Source organism: Macaca fascicularis, chromosome 6 (genome assembly GCF_037993035.2).
Source record: "Macaca fascicularis isolate 582-1 chromosome 6, T2T-MFA8v1.1".
NCBI lineage: Eukaryota > Metazoa > Chordata > Mammalia > Primates > Cercopithecidae > Macaca > Macaca fascicularis.
In genome coordinates, this window is record NC_088380.1 from 148620200 (window position 1) to 148645130 (window position 24931).

Genomic DNA, 24931 nt, shown 5'->3' on the forward strand with positions numbered 1-24931 from the left:
GTGTACCTTAAGTTTAACATTAGATTACTAGGATTCGAAAAAATGTACCCAGATGGTAGATGCTGATGAGAATTTGACACAGGAATTCATTTGAAATTGAAGCTTTTGTAGTATTAGTCAAAAATTTATTGACATCTGTTTTTGAATAGTATTTGAGATTGAGATGATCACTTAAAATTTAATGGATTATGGCCGGGCACAATGGCTCACACCTGTAATTCCAGCACTTTGGCAGGCCAAGGCAGGCGGATCACCTGAGGTTGGGAGTTTGAGACCAGCCTGGCCAACATCTACTAAAAATACAAAAATTAGCCAGGCCTGGTGGCACACACCTGTAGTCCCGGCCACTCGGAGGCTGAGGTAACAGAATCACTTGAACCTGGGAGGTGGAGGTTTCAGTGAGCCGAGATCCCGCCATTGCTCTCCAGCCTGGGCAACAAAAGTGAAACTCCATCTCAAAAAAAAAAAAAAAAAAAAAATTTTAATGGATTATGGAGCCTTACTTCATGTTAGTACACCTCAGCCTGTTTTTCTGTCTTAATTCAAGATAGAGTTCTTTATAGCAGTATGGTTTAGAGGTGGTATGTATTTTACAAGTATGTCAGTTGGCTCTGTATATCCTGATGATACTGAAGCCAGGACTAGACCCCTACATCAGTTATATCACTAAATATTCTGTTATTAATTTCCAGATTGACTCCTAGTCCCAGTCAGCTCATCTTTTAAATTAATATAGTTCATTGTCGCACTGGACTCGAAAAACCAAATGAAATGTCTTTATTCTGTGAAGATGACTTGTGTAGGCTATACAGACTAGCAACAGCAGACACTTTCGGTGTGAGTTATTTAAAAAAATTGAGGAAGGCTGGGCGCGGTGGCTAACTCCTGTAATCCCAGCACTTTGGGAGGCTGGGGCAGGCGGATCACAAGGTCAGGAGATTGAGACCATCCTGGCTAACTCAGTGAAACCCCGTCTCTATTAAAAAATACAAAAAAAATTAGCCAGGCGTGGTGGCGGGCGCCTGTAGTCCCAGCTACTGGGGAGGCTGAGGCAGGAGAATGGCGTGAACCTGCGAGGCGGAGCTTGCAGTGAGCCAAGATTGCGCCACTGCACTCCAGCCTGGGCGAGAGAGCAAGACTCCGTCTCAAAAATATAAAAAATAAATAAATAAATTGAAGATTTGACTGGCAGAAAAGTTGCTGAGATAGGGAAAAGGGACATCAATTGACAGATATATGTAGAATTAGGGAGAATTTTATGTTTTCATAAATGTCTCAATTATTTAAGATTTAATTTGGTGTGCATGCTAAATATAATGATAACATGGTTTGTCTGTGATTTGTCTTTTGTCTTAACAGATTATTTTTCTAACTTTAAAAAAGTATACGTCGTTTGAGGCCAGGAGTTGGAAACCAGCCTGGGCAACACAGGGAGACCCCATCTCTACAAAAAATAAATTTAAAAAAAGCCAGGGTATAATTGTGCCACCGCACTCCTGCCTGGGCAGCAAGAATGAGATCCTGTCTCTCTAAAAAAAAGTATACAAGTGATAAATATTCAGTACAAAATATTTGAACATGCAGATACACAACAAAAAGGAAAAATTCCCCTGTACTCCTATTACCTAGAAATAACAGTGTTGAACTGTAAATGTCTCATTCTAGGCTTCTTTTCCATTATATGTCTGCCTTTTTAAAAAGGAATATATGATGCATATTGTTTGGCAAATTTAGCTATTTTCATGTAATAATAGTACACCATAAATACCTATTTGAGTAATGAAGTTTAATTTTTTTTTTTAAAGACATGGTCTCACTCTGTCACCTAGGCTGGAGGGCAGTGGCACAATCTCGGCTCACTGCAGCCACGACCTCCTGGGCTCGAGCCGTCCTGCTGCCTCAGCCTCCTGAGTAGCTAGGACCACAGGTGCATGCCACCACTCCCAGGTAATTTTGTTTTTTTTTTAGAAACAGGGTTTTGCCATGTTGCCCAGGCTAGTCTTGACTCCTAAGCTCCCCTAATCTCAAGTGATCCCACCTGCCTAGGCCTTGCAGAGTGCTAGTATTACAGGTGTGAGCCACCATGCCTGGCTGAAATTTAATGTGTATTTTTTTGACACAGAGTTTCGCTCTGTTGCCCAGGCTGGAGTGTAGTGGTACCATCTCAGCTCACTGCAACCTCCGCCTCCCGGGTTAAAATGATTCTTGTGCCTCCGCCTCCTGAGCAGCTGGGACTACAGGAGTGTGCCACCATGCCTGGCTAATTTTTGTATTTTTAGTAGAGATGGGGTTTTGCCATGTTGGCCAGGATGGCGAAATTTAATTTTTAATGGCCGTTTAGTAGTCTTTTGTGAGATGTACTATAATTTATTTGTCTCCTATGATTGGAATTTAGGTTGTTTCTAATTTTTGCTGACACAGCACTTACATGTACCCTTTTTGCCTCTTTGAATATTTTCATAGAATAACTTCCTGGGAGTAGAATTCTTAAAGGATTTGTGTATCAAGGCTTTCAAAATACATTGCTAAATAGCTTTCTAGAAAGGCTATTTATTTCAGTTTTTGGGTTCTTATCTTTCTAATTGGCTTTATGCTTGCATTAAAATATGAAATTTTTATTTAGTTACAGAATGAAGAAGAGTCTGGAGAACCTGAACAGGCTGCCGGTGATGCTCCTCCACCTTACAGCAGCATTTCTGCAGAGAGCGCAGGTAGGTAACAGGGCAAAGTGATTACGGAATCCTTAAAAACACTCTGCGCTTTGACATTACAGTTTAAAAAAAAAAACGTTTCAGAACCAGTCGGAAGAAAGGTTACAAAGCGAGTCTGGATTTTAAATAATTGAGAAGTGGATACATTTAAAAATCACCCCCAGTCTCTTAGACATTCATCTAGAAATGTCTTTTGGTTCAATTGTTATATATGTACTCTTAAGGGAATGGCTGGGTTTTGTCTGCTAGAGTTAGTGGAACTCCTTTTATTTCAATTCAGCTAATTATCAAAAAATTGTGACTGTTAAAATTCTGCAGCATATTTTGACTACAAGGATGAGTCTGGGTTTCCAAAGCCCCCATCTTACAATGTAGCTACAACACTGCCCAGTTATGATGAAGCGGAGCGGACCAAGGCCGAAGCTACTATCCCTTTGGTTCCTGGGAGAGTGAGTATAATTTGCCATGTTACTTGATGGCTGCTCTATGGGAATTAAGTTATTTTCATTGTCCAATTTTGATTCATTACTTATGATTGTATTGATTAGTGAAAGTAGAGCTAATTTAAAAAATCAGGTATATTTGCTTTTGGGATAATAAACTCATCTCTTCCTAAAAATGACAAGGTAAATTACTAGTCAAACCTGCTCATTTTTCCTTTATCTCTCCTATTGCCACTACTTTTTCAAGTCTCCTGGGATGGCTGAAGTATCTTGAAGCAGGAGCACAGTAACGTTTCCTTGATTCTGCACACTTAATATTTTGCTGTTGGGTGGATAGCTGCTAAGGAGGTCTAGGAAGATAATAAATATGTTCAAATTTATAGAATTAAACTCATAAAAGAGATCTTCACATTGATTTAGATGAACTCCATTCTTAACAGCAGTCCAGATCATGTCATTTGTGGGGACATAGTGAGTTCAGATTCCATCTAGCTTGACATAGATTCATGGAGGAGGAGATTGGGATGCCATATAAACCAGTGGAGATTATTGGGCACTCTTGGTTCTTGATGTCAGATATGTAAGTGCTGTATTTGTCATTTTGTAAATATTTATCCAGATTGAGGTTGATGCAGGTAGGGCATTGGATCAGATGTTGGGAGAATGGAAGCAGGATAAGTCCCCAGAAATGTGGGGACCATCAAGCCTCTAGGCTCTATTCTAGCAAAAAACTGGGGTGAGTAATGAGCAAGAACAGAAACCTAGTCTAGGCAGTGTGATGGCATAGGCCCAGAAGTTCCCCTCTTGGCTTGAAGATAGTAGACTGTTTACAGACCACACCTACTGTGAGGAGCAGAGCTCCTAAAATCATTGCTTGGCAGAAATAGTTTATGAGCGCAGTCTAGGATGATCCTAAATGGTGATGATATGTGTTCAGTTCTTATAGGTGCCAGGGAGAAACTAAGAACCCTAGTGTCTAAGGGCAAGACAATCATAATGTAACTGCCGTATATTGGAAGCAAACAACATGCTTGGTACTGTGCTTGATGCTTTTATGTATTTTGTATATTGTTTCCAGTCTTCATAGTAACCTTGAAAGGTAGAGATTATATTACCACCATTTTACAGATGTGAAAATTTAGGTCCAGAGAGATAAAGTAATTTTCCCAAAGTCATACGACTGATAAGTGGCAGAAGTGAAAGCCAAACCCAGATATTCTAGAATCCAAAGTCCTTGTTTGTTTCACTGTACTCTGCAGACCTGTTGCAATATATGGTAAATAGATCAGTATGGAAATTAGTCTGATAAATCACAGAACTCTTCAGAATACTTTCATTTGATACAGGTATATATTTAGGAACTTCTTAAAGGCCTCTAGTATTCAGCAGACATGTATAAAGCACTTTTAAAATCTAAGATGCAGTGTATTTTACAGTGGATAGGCAAAAAGCTTTGTATAAGGCACTGTTCCTCATTGTTACTCAAAAGCCTAAAATCCAACTAGGGTAAGGGGCCCACAAATACTGATAACTAAGACACTTAAGAGCAGTGGGCATCACGAACTGAAACTTTTTACTGGGTGATCATAGGGGAAGATGTGATTAGATGTGGGCCCGGAGTTTTGATGGGTAAGAACATTCCAGAGGGAAAAAGCACAGAAAGCAGGTGTGAATCCAGCCAGGTGAGGGCAGTTCTATGTATGTAGTAATTGGCTTTGTATGAGCACAGAGTTTGTGAAGGGAGATATAAAGTTGTGACTAGAACTGTTTATAGAATCCTTGGAATGTTAGACGGGGGTATTTAAACTTCTATATGCAACTTTTAGAGAATCCTTCAGAGTTTTTGAGCAGGAGTATGAGAGGACTTGTGTGGTGTTCTGGAAACATTAACTTGGCAACAATTTCTAGGAGGAATCATGGTAGAAGAGATACCAAGAGCACAGGAAGAAGGCATTTGTAATATTATTAGATGTTACTTCCATGTGTTTTTTGGAGTATATCTTTGAGTAGTTATGCAAAAAACAGAGTTAGCTTTTAATTTTGGCAAAACCTTATTCTGCTAATATGAAGTAAGAATACTAGATATTTAATGTTTTAAAAAATTAATTATAAAACAATTCATTTTAATAGAAATTTCACACAATAGAGGAAGTACGTTAAGTTAGAAAAGGAAGCTGCCATTGCCACCGACCTCCCTTTCTCTAGTTCCCACTTCCCAGGGAAACCACTGTTAACAATTTGGGTCTTCGAGACTCTTTTCTGTGTACAACAAGTTTTGATATTCCCTAAAATGTTTTTCATTTGAGGAGCCCTCATTGAACTGTGTACAGATCTATCACTTTTAAGTATATATTCAATTATTTTTAAATATCTCAACACATACCTACATCAGTTAAAAAGATAGCCTACATGTGTTGGTATTGTTCAGGATCATGTTATTTCTAGATCTGCAATATTATGTTATCAAGTTAGGATGGAAGAGGTCTTATCTGCTGATAAGGTTAGAAGTGAGATTGTTTTAGATCTGTATGCCAATACAAATACATGATTATGGAGTTGAGCAGTGGGCAGTTCTGTGGACTATTCGTGTATGATCATACTATTCTTTTTTCCCCTATATCAGCCTCGTAAAGCATTTATTTTTTTAATTTTTTTAATTTTTTTTTATTTTTTGAGACGGAGTCTCACTCTGTTGCCCAGGCTGGAGTGCAGTGGTATGATATCGGCTCACTGCAAGTTGCGTCTCCCGGGTTCATGCCATTCTACTGCTTCAGCCTCCTGAGTAGCTGGGACTGTAGGTGCCCGCCACCACTCCCAGCTAGTTTTTTTGTATTTTTAGTAGAGACGGGGTTTCACCATGTTAGCCAGGATGGTTTTGATCTCCTGACCTCATGATCCGTCCGCCTCCGCCTCCCAAAGTGCTGGGATTACAGGCATGAGCCACCACTGCACTTGGCTGATTTTATCTCTTTAATAGTCCCTGGATTACTAATATTTTAGGTCCTAAACAGGTCCTTGATTACTGATATTCTAGAATTTAAACCAAATGTGTAAGTAAATTTTGTCTTTTGTTTTTTTTGAGGTATATTTTTTTAAAGGAAGAGTAAATAGTTCTTTGTGAACTTTTAAATGTTTGAAGTGTATTGTTAAAGAACTTAGGTTATCAGATGAAAATTTCATTTTGAACACTGGGGATAGAAAAAAGATTTGCTGCTTTTCTAATTATATATTAATAATGCAAAATGGAATTTTAAACACACATTGAGCCTTTAATGCTCATAATTTTGAACTGAGCCAAAGCAATAACTTTTTTCCTTGCTACTCAAATTTACATCTTCATTTTTCTTTATATCTTCCCTTTGCCTAGAAATAATTCTTTTTCTTTTCATTTAGGATGAGGATTTTGTGGGTCGGGATGATTTTGATGATGCTGACCAGCTGAGGATAGGAAATGATGGGATTTTCATGTTAACTTTTTTCAGTAAGTATGTATGCATAGCAGAACCACCCCCTCCAAACCAGAGTGCTTTGGATTATGGGTGAATCTGACTGAATTAAAATAACTAGTTGAGCTAATGTATTAATACATTATATTTATTTGGTGCCTTTTACTGGAATGTTCAAAGCTTAATATACCTTTGTTCTAATATCCCTTCTCTTTGCCTTCTGTTTTCATGAATATCTGTGGAAAATATAATTAAAGCAGTTATGAGGATGCTGCATTTTTACATGAGCTAAGCCTCATCTTCCAGGTCCACGGGGCCCTTTTGCATTGCTGCTACTCATCCTTAATCTGTAGAATAGGAATTAAATGCCTTTGATGAATTTTGCTCTGAAAGCTTCTTTTTTCTGACAGATCAAAGTCAGCCTGATTTTCTCCCTTCGTGTTATTTTGCATTTATCTTTTTGTGTGCCTCACATATAAGTGAGCAACCATTTCCTTTATTTGTTGTATTAGAAAGATAAGAAAATGCATTGCTTTTAGAGGTGATGTTATATAAGTTGTCAAAATTCAGAGAACAGGAGGATGAGTGACTTGAATCAGATTATTTGGGGGCACTTATTTAATGTTGAATGCATTTATTTTATTTACTGGACTATATATATAACACACACAGTAAAAAGCAGAGGTCAGGCTGGGCATGGGGGCTCACGCCTATAATCCCAGCACTTTGGGAGGCTGAGGTGGGCGGATCACCTGAGGTCAGGAATTTGAGACCAGACTGGCCACCATGGTGAAACCCCATCTCTACTAAAAATACAAAAATTAGCTGGGTGTGGTGGCAGGTGCCTGTAATCCCAGCTACTCAGGAGGCTGAGGCAGGAGAATCGATTGAATCCGGAAGGCGGAGGTTGCAGTGAACTGAGATCGTGCCATTGCACTCCAGCCTGGATGACAAGAGCGAGACTTCGTCTCAAAAAAAAAAAAGCAGAGGTCAAAGCCAGGGCACAGTGGCTCATGCCTGTAATCCCAGCAATTTGGAAGGCTGAGGTGGGCGCATCACCTGAGGCTAGGAGTTCAAGACCAGCCTGGCCAACACGGAGAAACCCCGTCTCTACTAAAAACAAAAATTAGCCGGGCATGGCTGTGCACACCTGTAGTCCCAGCCACTCGGGAGGCTGAGGCAGGAGAATCGCTTGAACCTGGGAGGCAGAGGTTGCAGTGAGCCAAGATCATGCTACTGCACTCCAACTTGGGTGACAGAGTGAGACTCGGTCTCAAGAGAAAAAAAAAAAAAGGAAGCAGAGGTTGTAAGTATATAGTTTGAAGACTGTTAAGGTTTGCTTTTTGTTTTTTGCTGTTTTTTGTTTTTTGTTTTTTTTCCTTTTGAGACAAGGTCTTGCTCTGTTGCCCAGACTAAATTTGGAGTGCAGTGGTGTGGTCACTTCTCACTGTACCCTTGACCTCCTGGGCTCAAGTGCTCCCCCCACCTCAGCCTCCCAAGTAGCTGGGACTGCAGGTGTGCACCACTGTGCACCACTGTGCCCAGCTAATTTTTTTTCTTTCAGTTTTGTAGAGATGGGTCTTACTGTGGTGCTCAGGCTGGTCTCAAACTGCTGGGCTCAGGGGATCCTCCCACATTGGCCTCCCAAAGTGCTAGGATTACAGGTATGAGCTACTGTGCTCAGCCTGTTAAGGCGTTTTTGAAAGTAACTAACAGTAGACATAATTGTGTAAAACCTGATAGGGAGGAATTTTTCTTGTTTGCTTTTTGGGGAAAGACAGAGAAGAATGGTTGTTTTAGAGGAGGTATGGTGAGGGTTGTGGAGGACAGGCTTTTATCCTTTGGAAAGTCATTAAAACAGAGGCAGGTGTAAGGCACTCTTGTTCTTGGGTAACAGGACATGTCTAACATCTTTCCCCTCCTCTGCTTTTGCAGTGGCATTCCTCTTTAACTGGATTGGGTTTTTCCTGTCTTTTTGCCTGACCACTTCAGCTGCAGGAAGGTATGGGGCCATTTCAGGATTTGGTCTCTCTCTAATTAAGTGGATCCTGATTGTCAGGGTAAGTTGTACAACAGAAAAGATGGGCTCTACAGAGGGACAATAATTAGAATATTTTTGAATATTTGATTTTTCATTTGCTTTTTTAAAAGTTATTTCAACGTGTTAAATGATTTTTAGTTTGTCTAAAAAATGATGAAGCCGAACCAAAATCATTTGCAAATGGTTCATGCACACAAGTTTTGTTGTCAAAGCTATTGAATACTGGTCTAGTATTAATATTGTTCACCATCTGCTTTCTTTGTTTCTGATGTTTATAATATGATAATGTATATGTTCTGAAATTCGTTGTTTTTATAATAAAAGGAAGGATATTTACCCCTTTGATGTCTCATCAAAAGCAGCCATTCCTCTCATTTCTGTTACAGTTTTAATCTAGCTCTCTCTCTTCTTCCTTCTTTTCTTTTCTCCTTCTCGTCCCCTCTCCCCTCCAGGATTGCTTATGGCAAAATGTTTGGGGAGCCAAAACTGTTTAACAAGTATTGCTCCATTAGGAGCCTACCTCTGAAGTAAATTATAGAGATGTATGTCTTTAGTGACTTAAGAGTTGCCAGTTAGTTAAATTTGCATGAAGTAATTTTTTTTTTTTTTTTTTTTTTTTGAGACGGAGTCTTGCTCTGTCGACTGGGCTGGAGTGCAGTGGCCGAATCTCAGCTCACTGCAAGCTCCGCCTCCCAGGTTTACGCCATTCTCCTGCCTCAGCCTCCCGAGTAGCTGGGACTACAGGCGCCCCACCTCGCCCGGCTAGTTTTTTGTATTTTTTAGTAGAGACGGGGTTTCACCGTGTTAGCCAGGATGGTCTCGATCTCCTGACCTCGTGATCCGCCCGTCTCGGCCTCCCAAAGTGCTGGGATTACAGGCTTGAGCCACCGCGCCCGGCCTGCATGAAGTAATTTAAAGTTGTAAAAGATCTAGGCTTTTAAAGTATCCCCTGATTTCAGATACATTTATTGCTATCATCAACCTTATAAACAAAAACAATTTATCCATCATAAATTGGCATACTTAACTAATGGGTGTTGCTTGACCACTGTAGTTTTTCTAAGTAGTGCCACCTTATTTATTATAAAACATTTGTTAACGTTTTTAGGGTTCTAGAATCCTTTGAGAATCTGATGAAAGTTATAAGCTTTTCCCCCACATAGCTAATATGTACTCATCTATAATAATGGACTTTAGGTTAAGAACTCAAGCCCTAAAGAGGTTTTCATTCCTTCCCTAAATCTTTTTTTTTTTTTTTTTTTTTTTTTTTTTGAGACGGAGTCTCGCTCTGTAGCCCAGGCTGGAGTGCAGTGGCCGGATCTCAGCTCACTGCAAGCTCCGCCTCCCGGGTTCACGCCATTCTCCGGCCTCAGCCTCCCGAGTAGCTGGGACTACAGGCGCCCGCCACCTCGCCCGGCTAGTTTTTTGTATTTCTTAGTAGAGACGGGGTTTCACCGTGTTATCCAGGATGGTCTCGATCTCCTGACCTCGTGATCCACCCGTCTCGGCCTCCCAAAGTGCTGGGATTACAGGCTTGAGCCACCGCGCCCAGCCCCTTCCCTAAATCTTAATGGTTACTTTATTAACAAATAAAATGCTATATTTTAATTTTCAAACTACATTAAACTCTTGGACACCAAAGCCTCCAAGGAAAAGAGAAATAAAATTAATTCCAGTCTTTTTTTTTTTTTTTTTGTAACTAAATTTTCAACTGCATTTACAAAGTGGATTAAATGGGCTGCGCGCGGTGGCTCACGCCTGTAATCCCAGCACTTTGGGAGGCTGAGGCGGACAGATCACAAGGTCAGGAGATCGAGACCATCCTGGCTAACACGGTGAAACCCTGTCTCTACTAAAAAAATACAAAAAAAATAGCGGGACGTGGTGGCGGGGGCCTGTAGTCCCAGGTGCTCGTGAGGCTGAGGAAGGAGAATGGCGTGAACCCAGGAGGGGGAGCTTGCAGTGAGCCGAGATTGTGCCACTGCACTCCAGTCTGGGTGACAGAGTAAGACTCCGTCTCAAAAAAAAAACAATTAATCAAATGAATTAACTTGTATCAGTTAGGATGCTTTTGACTGTGAGTAACAAAAACCTAGCTCAAAATGGCCTAGAAAAAAATTTTTAATTGTTATTTTAAATGGGGAAAGTTTATTTCCCCTGAAAACAAGTCCCTGACAAGGAGGTTAGTTAAGTCAGTGGCTATTGGACATCATCAAGGTCAGCTGACCTATCAGCATATTGGCACAGATCCCCCCATGCCCTCAGGGTTAAAAGATGGCAGTTTCATGTATCAGTATTACATTGAAACACAGCAGTGCTCAAGAGAAGAAAAAGAACTATTTAAAAAAATTTTTTTCTACCACCTTTAGAAAGAACTGTTTTTTCTCTAAGAGCCAGGAAAGCTTCTCAGAAGCCCTCAACTTCCATTGGTCAGAATGGCATCCTGTGCCCATTCCTAAACCAGTTGCCAGCAAAGGAAGGGGATTACCCTGGTATACATGATAAAGCTTCCAAAGTCAAGACAAGGCCGGAGGAGTAGGAACAAAGTCAGGCCTCCTTAGAAAGAAGGCAATGATATCAGCTACTCAGGAGGCTGAGGTGGGAGGATTGCTTGAGCTCAGGAGTTCAAATCCAGCCTGGACAACATAGTGAGATCCTGTCTCTTAAAATTAATAATAATAATAATTGCTTTTGGCACTGAATAAGCAAAGTAAAACGATCATTATTGAAACACATTTCTAGAAGAGCAAATATTATGTGGGGAAAAAATGTTTTCTAAAAAACAAATTTTTGAGGCCGGGCGCGGTGGCTCAAGCCTGTAATCCCAGCACTTTGGGAGGCCGAGACGGGCGGATCACGAGGTCAGGAGATCGAGACCATCCTGGCTAACACAGTGAAACCCCGTCTCTACTAAAAATACAAAAACTTAGCCGGGTGAGGTGGCAGGCGCCTGTAGTCCCAGCTACTCCGGAGGCTGAGGCAGGAGAATGGCGTGAACCCGGGAGGTGGAGCTTGCAGTGAGCTGAGATCCGGCCACTGCACTCCAGCCTGGGTGACAGAGCGAGACTCCGTCTCAAAAAAAAAAAAAAAAACAAAAAAAAAACAAAAAAAACCACAAATTTTTGTGTACTTTCAAAATAAGGAGTTCATAAAGCTAAAAGCTATCATATTTAACAATTGCTTTTCTCTGAAAGGAAATAGATTTGCATTTATTGTAACCATTTCAAGCCAGTAATATGTAAAATACTTTCACTTATATTTTAAAATTATTCTAAAGGCTAAGCGATGGCATTGGTAGAACAAATAAGTTTTGCCGGGCACAGTAGCTCATGCCTGTAATCCCAGCACTTTCGGAGGCCAAGGTAGGTGGATCACCTGAGGTAGGGAGTTTGAGACCAACCTGACCAACATGGAGAAACTCCATCTCTACCAAAAATACAAAATTAGCCAGGCATGGTGATGCATACCTGTAATCCCAGCTACACAGGAGGCTAAGACAGGAGAATCGCTTGAACCCGGGAGGCAGAGGTTGCAGTGAGCCGAGATCGTGCCATTGCACTCTAGCCTGGGCAACAAGAGGGAAATTCTGTCTCAAAAAAAGAAAAAAAAAAGAATCAGTCTTGCATTTTGTGATTTTGTGTACCCTTAAGTTAAAATGAGAAATTGTGTCTGTTAAGCTGCTATAAAGTGTTTTGCCTTATTTTTTAGTTTTCCACCTATTTCCCTGGATATTTTGATGGTCAGTACTGGCTCTGGTGGGTGTTCCTGGTTTTAGGTAAGTGTTTTTAATGTAAGAAAAGGCAAGAAAATATTACATTAAATTTTATAAGTAAAATTACTTTTAGTAAATGTTCATCTTGATTACTGTATAGTAATATGTTAATAATTGTTAATAAACATTTTTAAAATGTTGCTTTCTTAAAGAATAGTCTTTCGTTACCGTCAGAGTAACATGCAGAGTAATAAACAGTTTCTTTGTGGTTGTAGGTTTTTCCTAACCTATACATACATTCTTCTCCTCCATGTGATCAGTGGGGTATACTGATGACTCTGTAGTCTGTCAGTTTTTTCCCCTTGTGAGCTATTGCCACACAGCATTCACAAACTCAAACCAGAATTGCTTATAGGCTTACTGCAGCCAGTTGAACTAACTTGTAAGTGCAGGTGGCCCATCTTTGGTGGGTCTATCAGTAGAAAACAGAAAATATATAACCTCACTAGACATAACTTCTGAAAGAACCACCACTGGATTTCTAGAATTCTTTAGTTTACCATTGGTGGGAATAAGAATTATTTTACAATAGGCAAGCGGACTCTTTTTTTTGACAGAGTCTTGCTTTGTCGCACAGGCTGGAGTGTAATGGCACGATTTCGGCTCACTGCAATCTCCACCTCCCGGGTTCAAGCAATTTTCCTTCCCCAGCCTCCCAAGTAGCTGGGATCATAGGTGTCCGCAACCACACCTAGCTAATTTTTTGTATTTTTAGTAGAGACGGTGTTTCGCCATGTTGGCCAGGCTGGTCTCGAACTTCTGACCTCAGGTGATCCACCCGCCTCAGCCTCCCAAAGTGCTGGGGTTACAGGTGTGAGCCACCATGTCCGACCGGAATTTTTTTTAAAAATATATATACCAGGTATTTCAGGTTTCTGGTCTTTGGATTATTTTTTTTACTCTAAACATTTATTTTTAAATATTTTTTTCCTAGACATTAAAACAAAGAGATGAACATTGGAGTAAAGTATTTCAATGTTGGCTTCTTGATTATTTGTAAAGAAAATATATATGATACAGTAAGAGAGACCACCATCACTTCTGTCATTTCTACAAAAGAATAACAGGGCCATCTTGTGGCTGTTAAAGACGATGCGATTGCCTCACTGTGTTTCTGTGACATCAGTTTCTCCTATCTCCTGTTTTGCTGCTTGTTGCCTCCTTAATTAAGATTCTTGTTGGTGGTGCTGCTAATGGGTCTGGCTAGCACATCCTGGCACCCACGCCTGACAGGTGCTTAATAAATTGAGGACCTGGGCCAGGCATGGTGGCTTACACCTGTAATTCCAGCATTTTGGGAGTCTGAGTCAGGAGGATTTCACCTTGAGGCCAGGATTTCAAGACCAGCCTGGGCAACATAGCAAGACCTCATCTCTACAAAAAATTTTTTTAAATTAGCCAAGCATGGTGGTTTGTGCTTGTAGTCCTAGCTACTCGGGAGACTGAGACAGGAGGACCCCTTGAACCCAGGAGTTGGAGCCTGCAATGAACTATGATGGCACCACTGCACTTCAGCTTGGGTGACAGCAAGACAGTGTGTCTCTAAAAACAAAACAGTTCAGGACCTGTTTTGCCAAGACTAACAGAGCCTTGCATTGCTGACCCTACATTTTACTTAGAAAATATAAATCATTCATCACACCGTCTACCACCTCCTCAACAGCATAATCTACTCTATGATTGATTGGTCATTAGAATTCTAAGGAAAGAGAAATAGTAATTTTTTTTCCTCTCTTGATTATTGAGAACTTTAATAATAAAAATGACCAACAGGAGAATAATTTAGAAGAAATAGTTCCTTGGCTTGCTTGTTTTCTAAACTGTACCTTTAAGAGAAGGGCTGACCACCCCTGTTTCCCCAGGTCAAATCCTGAATGGACCAAAGAAGAGCCCTTAAGCATATGTTCAGATTGATTGCTTATGGCATAAATGATTTAAGGAAATTTAATGGATTGATTCTCTTTCTATATTAAAGTTTCATGGGAGGTGGTTTTATAATACTTTATCATTGATCATTCTTGCTATGTACCATTTGCTTGTATGCGAAAAATAAGAGTTTGGCCGGGCATGGTGGCTCATGCGTGTAATCCCAGCACTTTGGGAGGCTGAGGCAGGCAGATCACTTGAGGTCAGGAGTTCGAGACCAGCATGGCCACCATGGTGAAACCCCGTCTCTACTAAAACTACAAAAATTAGCTGGGTGCAGTTGCTCGTGCCTGTGATCCCAGCTACTCGGGAGGAGAATGGCTTGAACCTGAGAGACGGAGGTTGCAGTGAGCTGAGATCGTGCCACTGCACTCCAGCCTGGGCAACAGAGCAAGATTCCGTCTCAAAATACATATATGTAGTAATAAGGGTTTAGATACACTTATGAGCATTTATACCCAATATTCGGGTCATTTTGGGAACTTCCCTTTTGAAGAGAACCAGTTTCATGGCTCTTGCAGAGCTGTATGCAGAGCTCCTAAGCTGGCCGCTCATGAGCTATAGTTAGCCTATAGTTTGTTTGTTCCACAGTTACTTTTAAAGTTTTTCTTAATTGGTTGCCAACATTTTAAAAATCAAAATTATTTCACATAAAACATCTGAATGTTTTTACTTTTCTTACAAGTTGGAATATCAAGCAAAGCTAGCCTACATTCCCCATGGCACCCTTTGACTAAAGCTGAGTTGTTGCTGTCTCCTCCATATAGGTCATGTGCCTTCCAGTTCAGTAAGATCCCACCACCATACCCCAGCTTAGTATTTGAAGGGGTAACCCCCTGCTCGATACTCACTTGTTGCTTTGGGTGCCAAACAGAATGATGTTCCCCAAGCTCAGAGCTGACAGCTCTTGGTAACTACTAAAAATCAGTTCAACTGTCCAAGTACAGTTTTCTGCCACTGAGTATCCCAGTAAAAGTGTTTTTTAAAAAAATGTGCTAAGGGCTCAGAGACCATCTCTGAAAGAAGGAGGCCAAGAAGAGTATCCAAGTTTCCACTGGAGGTGCATATCACCTCTCTGCTGACAGTTTTAAGAGGTACAAAGTTTTGTGAATGTTATAGATTCTGGTGTCGTCACACAAAAAAGAGTCTTACTAAGAAGAGAAAAATAGGCTGGGTGCAGTGGTTCACACCTATAATCCCAATTCTTTGGGAGGCTGAGACAGGAGAATCAATTGAGCCTAGGAGTTCAAGGCCAGCCTGGGCAACATAGCGAGACGCCTGTCTCTACAGAAAATTTTAAAATTAGCTGATGCCCAGCTAATGGTGGTATGAACCTGTTATCCTAGCAACTTGGGAGGCAGAGGCAGGAGGATCATCTGGGCCCAGGAGTTCAAGCTTACAGAGCTGTGATCGTATAACTGCACTCCAGCCTGGGCAACAGAGCAAGACCCTGTCGGGAAAAAAAAAAAAAAAAATAGAGAACTAGAGTTTCAAGTTGAGACGATGAGAATTGCTGTAATAGATAAGGGGATCCTGACATCTAGTGGACAACATTATATACTGTCCACAGAAAAAACAGCTCATGACAAGGAAGGTTACATTTTTTCTTTTTACTTGAGAAAATCACAGTTATGATCTCTTTTGTTGTTGTTGTTTGGAGTTAATTATATTGGCATGCTTTTTTGGAGCTCAGTAGGTAGATTTTAATGTGTTTCTCAATGAGACTTTCGTATGTAAATGTTTGGCCGCATCTTTTATTTCCTTTTTAGACCAGTTCAATTCTGAATGTGCAAAAGACACTATTGATTCTTGCATTATACCTTCTCATTGAAGGATGAATAATTTGGTATGAAAATCCTTTGCAGATTCTGGAGGAAATTGCTCATGCTTTGATTACCTTTAGCAGAAAAATAACAATGTATTGCTATCAGGAGAGGGATTTCTGGGGAGGGGACTTGCCATGGAAATTATAAATTCATTCATACTTTTCTTTTTTAAATTAGGCTTTCTCCTGTTTCTCAGAGGATTTATCAATTATGCAAAAGTTCGGAAGATGCCAGAAACTTTCTCAAATCTCCCCAGGACCAGAGTTCTCTTTATTTATTAAAGGTATTAAAGAAAAAAAATTTATTCTAGTCCCAGTGTAACCATGTGCTACGTTGTAGATTTCTGTTCAGTTTTAGAGTAAGTATCTGTGGTAGGGGGATATAGAGAAGGGAAGGAAGGCACAGTCCCTGCCTTTTAGCAGTTTCTTGTCTAGTAACAGGGATTTTTACAAAAAGCTATTGACAAAGTCAAATTAGAAAACTTGCCATAGGAGAAATTGTTACTTTGTGCTTTGACAGTGTGAAAGAGGCAGGGGTCTTAGCAGTCATCAGAAAGCTAGGATATTTGGCTGCTTGACTGAATCCAGCATCCTGAATCCCCTGCTTACTGTTGTACCAGTTCCAGAGGATGACATTCAGAAGGAAACCTTCAGGCCTAATCACTTGTCTTTGCCCCTAAATCCCAGAACCTGGAGAGACTGTGTAATCCTTTAAGAACTCCGTTTATCTGGGCTGCTGACAAGCCCACCAAGTCTTCCATCTCTTAAAATTGTCATTGAGGCTTTCCTGATGGCTTTCTTCAGGTTGACATTCTGATACCACTCTAATGTAAGGAAGGTCAAACCCAAGAAAACAAGAGAAAGGACCTTTTCCCTTGCCTAGAACAGGAGGACTAAGCCCTGGCAAGGCTCTTTGACTCACACATGATTTTCCCCAGAGGCTGACATTCCATCTTACATCAGTGGCTGCCTAAAGGAAGAGGTAGAGAATCTTGAGAAAGAGTACACCAGAGAGAGCTCTCTTTGGTAACAAGTTCTAATAGACTTTCTTGGACTTGGCTGTTTGTTCCTTGGGACTTTTGGGGACTGTGTTGATCATAGAGTAGAACCTTGAGCACCACCTAGAGGCCAGTCCAGTTGAAGGTCTTAGGCAAAGCATTGTAAAGGGTAGGTGTAGTAGTTCAGATAACTTTACATGATAGTGGAGAGTGTGGGGAAGAATTTCAGAATCATCTGAGGCAGAGTGAAGAGCAAAAATAGGGAAGTATGGAGCTTGTTCAAAGGACAGTAGTTTGATTTGGGGCATAAAGGAGTATTGAGGGTCAAGGCTAAAAAGTCAGGTTGAAACAGGTTTCTGAAATAACCTTGAGCACCAAGTCCATTTAGTAGAACCATCAAATTGATAGAACCCGTGACATGTTGGGTCAATGCAAGACTAAGTCCACGTGGAACACGAATGTGTTCTGTACTCTCAGAGTATCAGTTTATATAGGCAATCATACGCTAATAATCAGATTCTCAATTTTGAAGATTTGTGGTGGTCTCAGGAGGTATGTTTCAAGAAAATAAAGCATCTACGATAGTTCATTTTCCAAGTGATAGAACAGCATTGAAAACTTTAGGCAACAGAATAATATAATGAGACCATCTTGAATATAACAAACATTTTTTCAAGCATTGTATATATAGTAAACTAAAATTAACATTCATGGAGTTTTCCATGTGTCAGATAATAAGCATTTTACATGGATAATTAAATGTATGTAAGTAAAGAAGGCTTAAACTGCTTTTAAAGTTAGTTTCTTCAAAGAAATATATACTAGTATTCGTTACTAAAAAACAGGAATCTTCGCGTATTTAAAAATGTGTAGCATGTCATGAATTTGAATTCAGCCACACAGTCTGGATGTAGATGAACATTCACACCACTGGCCTGGGCCTTAATGCTTACGATGTGTCTTTGTTTATGTCTGGAACATAAGAGGCTTATTAGATATTCTTTGCAGTTTTATTTAGTTACCATTGTCATCTTTCATCTATATATCTGATTGGAATTTATAGTTAGCCTTAGGTTTAACTTTTACCTATCAAGGATTCAAACGTTAGTACTATTGGATTGCTACAAGTCCTCCTTATGAAGGATGCTGAAATCACCTAATATTTTCCCCCGATACATTGACACCCAAAATATACTGAGGGGACAGATTTCTTTCTCTTTAAAAAAAAAGTCATCGATTCTGTAGGTGTAGTTTAATGTTAGCTCTGAATTTCTAAATGGACTGAGATCACACCTCTGCCTATTCTCTTCATCCTTCAGTTAGAAGGAAATTTGGATCTTTATTAGGGGATTGCATACCTTCTTCATCTTGGTTCTAAGCATAAGAAATAGCAGTCCAGTTGACAGAAAGCCTGAACGTCTCGGTTTTCCTGTGTTGTTTGGTACTTTACTGAAAATTTTGTTGTTATTGTTTGGATTTTCTAAAATTTCTGAAATGTTTTTTGATGTTCTAAATTTAAAACTATGCATGTGGGGTTGTGATTTGAAGTAGGCAGTCCTTAGTAATAATAATGTTGTAGGAGCTGCTAAGGGAGATTGAAGTGATGAACTTGCGGGTGCTTCAGGAGTATACATTAAGAGTTGTCAGAAACGTACTCAGGTAAATGAATGCACTCCATTGGAGGGCATAATAGAGTTTATTTGCTTTTCTGTTTAACTGTGATACCTTGGTTTATTTGAAATCATTCCTGACACACCCAGAGAATTCAGAGCTCTAAATTAAGGGTTTGAGGAACTTACAGCAGACTTTAGAATTCTAATGACTTCACTAATTTTCCAGGGATCCCCAGAGGGAACCTGAAAAGCCATAATATCCTATGGGACTGAGTTCCCTTTGTCCATTGAAAGGGTAAGAACTATGTCCAGATCCAGATGTAGAATCCTTTCTTTCTCTAGTTCAGAGGACATTTAGTTTAATTTTGTTAGAAGACATACTAGGAAACTGTCATGTGAAGTATGAAAGCTTTATTTTTTTTCCTCCCTATGGATTCTTTATTATGTTTATCACAGTTTTTAAAAAGTCATTATCTGCTAATTCCAACATCAAGATAGATAAGTCTATTTGTATTGATGGATTTTTTCTCTTGATTCTGGGTTACATTTTCCTGTTTTTACATACCTGGCCAGTCGTTTCTTTGTTGCAGCATTGTCAGTTATCATGTTGTAGAGATTGTGAGCTCTGAATTTTGTCAGAAGGTTGTTGAGTTTTTGCCTAGCAGGCAGTCAGATTACTAAAGGATAACTTTGATCTTATTTCTAACTGTCATGTACAGTGATTCTTCTAGGGAGATAGGGGTAGGGGAGAGGGAAAATGTAGTTTAAAAAAACCTAGGCTAACTCCTGCTGAGGAAAATCACTGGTAAATTAGTGACTCCTCTGCTAAATTGCCTGTCTTGACATTGTCAACCTGAAGTCATCAAAAGGATCAGAATACAGAGTTTATGCAAGTAGAAAGCTGGGAATGGCCAATCAAAGAACACAAACTTTAGAAGATGGGGTCAGTGTTCCCAAAAGCTTTATTTTCTTTTATGGACTTCTACTTCTTTGATGGAGATGTCACCAGTTAAAAGATAGCTGAAGAAAGACACAGGTAGGGAATTTTTAAAATAACTTTGCTGGAAAGATACAGATACAGAATTTTTAAAATAACTTCACCATAACAGAAAAATAATACTTTCCATATTGTACTAGGATTTGGCAATTTACTACAAAAGGGTGTAAGAATAGTGACTTTTATAGTCAGGCTACCTAAAATATAGTACAAATAAACCAATCTTGAAGTGATCCCGAAACACCTCTTTCTAATCAGCCAAGTAGATGTTACAAAAGCTAAACATTAGAGCTCATGTACTGCTATAATAGGGGCAGCTCTCAGGTTCTCTTTCAGAGTCCGTTTAAGCTTAAGGGAGGGAAAATGTATTAATAAGCTGTTATCTGTTTTCCTACTTCATAACAAAATGCCAGAAGGAACTGCTAAAGGTGTGCACAGTGGCCATCAAGAAGTATGTGACTGGGCAGGGCGCAGTGGCTCTTGACTGTAATCCCAGCACTTTGGGAGGCCGAGGTGGGCAGGTCACCTGAGACCATCCTGGCTAACACGGTGAAACCCCATCTCTACTAAAAAATACAAAAAACTAGCCGGGCGAGGTGGCGGGCGCCTGTAGTCCCAGCTACTCAGGAGGCTGAGGCAGGAGAATGGCGTAAACCCGGGAGGTGGAGCTTGCAGTGAGCTGAGATCCGGCCACTGCACCCCAGCCTGGGCGACAGAGCAAGACTCCGTCTCAAAAAAAAAAAAAAAAAAAAAAAAGAAGTTTGAGACCAGCCTGGCCAACATGATGAAACCCCATCTCTACTAAAAATGCAAAAATTAGCTGGGCGTGGTGGTGTGCACCTCTAATCCCAGCTACTTGGGAGGCTGAGGCAGAAGAATAACTTGAACCCAGGAGGTGGAGGTTGCATTGAGCCAAGATCATGCCACTACACTCCAGCCTGGGCAACTGAGCAAGACTCTGTCTCAAAAAAAAAAAAAAAAAAAAAAAAAGTATGTGACCGAGGAAGCAGAAGAAACAGATAACCTGTTATAAACATCTGTACCTGAAATGGTAAAAAATGTAAAGTGTTTATACTTGTTCCTATTTACCAGTTCACTGGAAAATACATTTTTATGGATTACCACATCCTCTGATGCTGCCAGGTGAATGAGGAGTTAGCTACAGTAATAACGTGGTAACACAGTTGATTGGTTATATATTGGTTATAATAGTGTCTTATAACACTATTTGTGTGGTACCAAAAGCACTTGTACATACGAAGCATAATGTATTTTAAAATTATTTATTTTAACTACATCTGAAATAGAAGGAAAAAGAGGAGGTTTTTGAGCCCTAGCATTAATTAACTAGGGCCTTCATATTTAAAAAGTGACCTAGTGACCTGTACCTATTAGGCATCAAATATTTTAATTTTTTTCCATGTGATAACAGACACTTTCATTTCTCCTTTTCTGTAATTTTTCTCCTATTCCTTAATATCTCTTTTATTAAAGGAAATTCATCTCAAGGTAAAGGTTTACTTATTGGACTGTGTTATAAGATAGCAAGATAGTAGAAATGGTGTTTCCAGTAGAATTTTTGCTAAACAAAATTTACATAATATCTCCAAGAAGAACTGGTTGTCTTCCTGTTGGAATTAAATGATCTGTAGGCTATTGGATTCCTTTTTTTTACAAAGTGATCTGATCTACAATTTAGTAATGTGGTCCAGAGTCCCTAAGATCTGTTTGTCCTTCAGTTTGCGTACTGCCAGCATTTCTGTAACACTGCCATTCAAGCCTCCAAGTCTCAGACAGCAGTGCCTGCTAGCAGTCTTTCATTTGGAAATTGTGTGGTGATTGAGATTACCCACTGGTCACCTATCTAGGTCCTCTTGAGAGATTTTAATTTAATTTAATTTTTGCTTTTCTTACTGAACGAGCAAAGGGATTTTTTTGTTGGGTGGCAGGCTTTGACTTTGAGGAATCTATTAAAGCTGTTTACCTATGCTAAAGCATCATAAACTAAGGTAGTAACCAGGTAATTGTACCATATTGCATATTCTTGCAAACTCTGTTTTGACCTACTAGTCACTGTTTCATCAGTTTTCATCTATTAAACTGATAAAACAGAAATTACTTATGTTTATAATGAGTCTGGCCTCATTGCAAAAATGTTCATTTAATATTCATTTGCCAATTTTCTTTTTGCTTCTACTTGGCTTTAGAATTCCTTATATTCTTGTGTCTCTGTCTCTGTGCTTTCCGAGGTCTTTCAGTCTCTTATATCTCAATCTAAAGAAAAGATGTCCTTGTATCAGTTTCAGTGGTTTACTTCAAATCACAATACCAGTGAATTTATAGTTTGGAAAAATGTTGATAATATTAAAATATGTTAATTTCCTCCAGTGTGTTTGTAGTGTCTCTCCATTTTGGCAGCCTTTTAAATATTTATGCAGTAATTAATCAGAAAAGATACAGAAGATGTCAGGCATAGTAGCGCACACCTGTTAGTCCCAGTTACTTGGGGGGCTGAGGCAGAAGTATGGCTTGAGCCCCGGAGGTGTAGGTTGCAGTGAGCCAAGCTCGCGCCACTGCACTCCAGCCTGAGTGACAGACTCTTGTCTCCAAAAGAAAAAAAAAAGAAAGAAAAGAAAGAAAAGACACAGAAGAGTTTCTTGTGGCTTTTACAGTAATCTGGGGGATAGAAAAGTAAGTTATGGACCTATATGTGAGCCCATCCAACTCTTACTTGTTGCTGAGTACCACAAAATAGTTTCTCAATAAATATTTATTAAGCAGTAAGTGTATCTCTTTAGTGTTTCTTTTGTTGTTAATATTTCTTCTTTTATTGTTAATATAGGGAATTACTTGTAGTTTTTCGCAAGTTGTTTTCATGAGAACCAAAACAATGTACTAGTACAGAAATGCCTCAAAGTATTAGATGAAAACTGCATTTAGTAAAATGCATAGGCATTATTTTGAGAGCATTTATTTCAGTCGGATACATTCCTTTCTTAAAATCAGTTTGAAACTACATATATTATTTTAAGAGAAACATGTCCCCAAAATACAATGACTTTTTTGGAAAACTTGTTTTTTAAAAGTATTTGTGGTACCTGTGAGTTTATCCTTGTTTTCTAATTTTGCCATGCTCAATTGAGGTATAGCATGACATCGTTGACATCCTTACTGGAAATCTTCCTTGTGCAATATCTAGTGGAATTGTTAGGGTAAACAGTAGCTTCAGATATATTAGGAAAATTACCTGTGCACTTGGATTATGCTCTCTGTCCCAAGTTACAGTCACTGCTGACAGGGTTAAGTGTGGGATGCAGTAGCACTGCTTCCATTCTATTCTTTTGTTAAGAGGTTTGGAAAGAGAGACTCCTGACTTCAGGAGTTTTTAGAAAAAGCATTCCAGTTTTTTCTAGTTCTAGAGGCCTTGATAACTTTAAGAACTGAAATTTTAATGTTTATTGAATACCATGATGTCAGTATACAGTAATCTTAAAACTATGTTAAAATGCACTTGTGTCTCCAAACATCCTGCCTTCTTTTGTGACTACATCCTTCTCTTAGCCAAAATAACAAGCTAACTAGAGTTTCAATATTCAATATCCTTCTCTGGCAGATGTTTTCTGGCAAAGGCCTTCCTGCATTTATGAATTCTCTCTCAAGAAGCAAGAGAACACCTGCAGGAAGTGAATCAAGATGCAGAACACAGAGGAATAATCACCTGCTTTAAAAAAATAAAGTACTGTTGAAAAGATCATTTCTCTCTATTTGTTCCTAGGTGTAAAATTTTAATAGTTAATGCAGAATTCTGTAATCATTGAATCATTAGTGGTTAATGTTTGAAAAAGCTCTTGCAATCAAGTCTGTGATGTATTAATAATGCCTTATATATTGTTTGTAGTCATTTTAAGTAGCATGAGCCATGTCCCTGTAGTCAGTAGGGGGCAGTCTTGCTTTATTCATCCTCCATCTCAAAGTGAACTTGGAATTAAATATTTTATTGTAAGATATGTATAATGCTGGCCATTTTAAAGGGGTTTTCTCAAAAGTTAAACTTTTGTTACTATGTTTTTGCACATAATCCATATTTGCTGTTCAAATTAATCTAGAAATTTATTCAATTCTGTGTGAACACCTGGAAGCAAAATCATAGTGCAAAAATACATTTAAGGTGTGGTCAAAAATATGTCTTTAATTGGTAAATAATAAGCGTTAATTTTTTATAGCCTGTATTCACAATTTTGCAATACTTTATTGTACCTAAGGGATTCTAAAGGTGTTGTCACTGTATAAAATAGAAAGGACTAGGATACAAATGAAACTTAATTACTAAAATGTAATTCTTGACACTCTTTCTATAATTAGAGTCCCTCACCCCCATCCCCACCCCCACCCCCCCTTATTTTCCTTTTATCTCCTGATGATTAGGCCAAAGGCTGGGAGTAAGGAGAGGATTAGGTACTTAGGAGCAAAGAAGTAGCTTGGAACTTTTGAGATGATCCCTAACATACTGTACTACTTGCTTTTACAATGTGTTAGCAGAAACCAGTGGGTTATAATGTAGAATGATGTGCTTTCTGCCCAAGTGGTAATTCATCTTGGTTTGCTATGTTAAAACTGTAAATACAACAGAACATTAATAAATATCTCTTGTGTAGCACCTTTTACTGTAGATTAGTGCTTAATTTCTTGGCTTGCATTTGTTGATTGCTAAGGCAATTTTTTCTAATCTTAGGGAATAATTCAGTAGATGTGATTAAAAAGCTAATGTTGGATCAGGTTTTTTTTCTTCATTTTCAGCACAAGAAGTCCTCTTCTTTCATATCCTACTAAATACATTCCTAAAAATGTATATGAACATTGGTTCTGTAAAAGATAATGGACTAAAAAAGTAGAGAAGAGTTGTAGAGATCTTAAATCATTCTGGAATTCCTAATTATGCTTCAATTTTTAGACATAATTTTAGATGATTTATTTCCAGTGTTTTCTGCATGTTCTCATTTGTTCTTTTTCTCAGTTGAATGCACCAACTGGTTTGAGTCCTGTGAGCATTCAGTCAGTTGAAATTAAAGATTCCTCATTTCTCCTGATTTCTATTCTTGTCTCCATGTTACATTTAGAGACCAGTGGTTTTTATGATATCAGCCATTTGATTTTTTTAA

General features: G+C 39.2%; 1 protein-coding gene and 1 long non-coding RNA gene across 2 annotated transcripts in view; both read left to right on the top strand.

The window, feature by feature from the left end:
* Positions 1–24429, top strand: part of NDFIP1 (Nedd4 family interacting protein 1) — a 47997-nt gene extending 23568 nt beyond the window's left edge. The window contains exons 2-8 of the mRNA XM_005558094.5: positions 2624–2711; positions 3030–3160; positions 6548–6635; positions 8536–8660; positions 12350–12416; positions 16343–16448; positions 23386–24429. Of these exons, the coding sequence (XP_005558151.1) occupies positions 2624–2711; positions 3030–3160; positions 6548–6635; positions 8536–8660; positions 12350–12416; positions 16343–16446 (603 nt within the window). The 3' untranslated portion in view covers positions 16447–16448; positions 23386–24429. The remainder of the gene's footprint in view (positions 1–2623; positions 2712–3029; positions 3161–6547; positions 6636–8535; positions 8661–12349; positions 12417–16342; positions 16449–23385) is intronic.
* LOC135971440 (uncharacterized) lies at positions 13863–15505 on the top strand. The gene is made up of 2 exons (XR_010587652.2): positions 13863–14223; positions 14276–15505. It is a non-coding gene; the product is annotated as an uncharacterized lncRNA (long non-coding RNA).
* Positions 24430–24931: the final 502 nt, after the last annotated feature.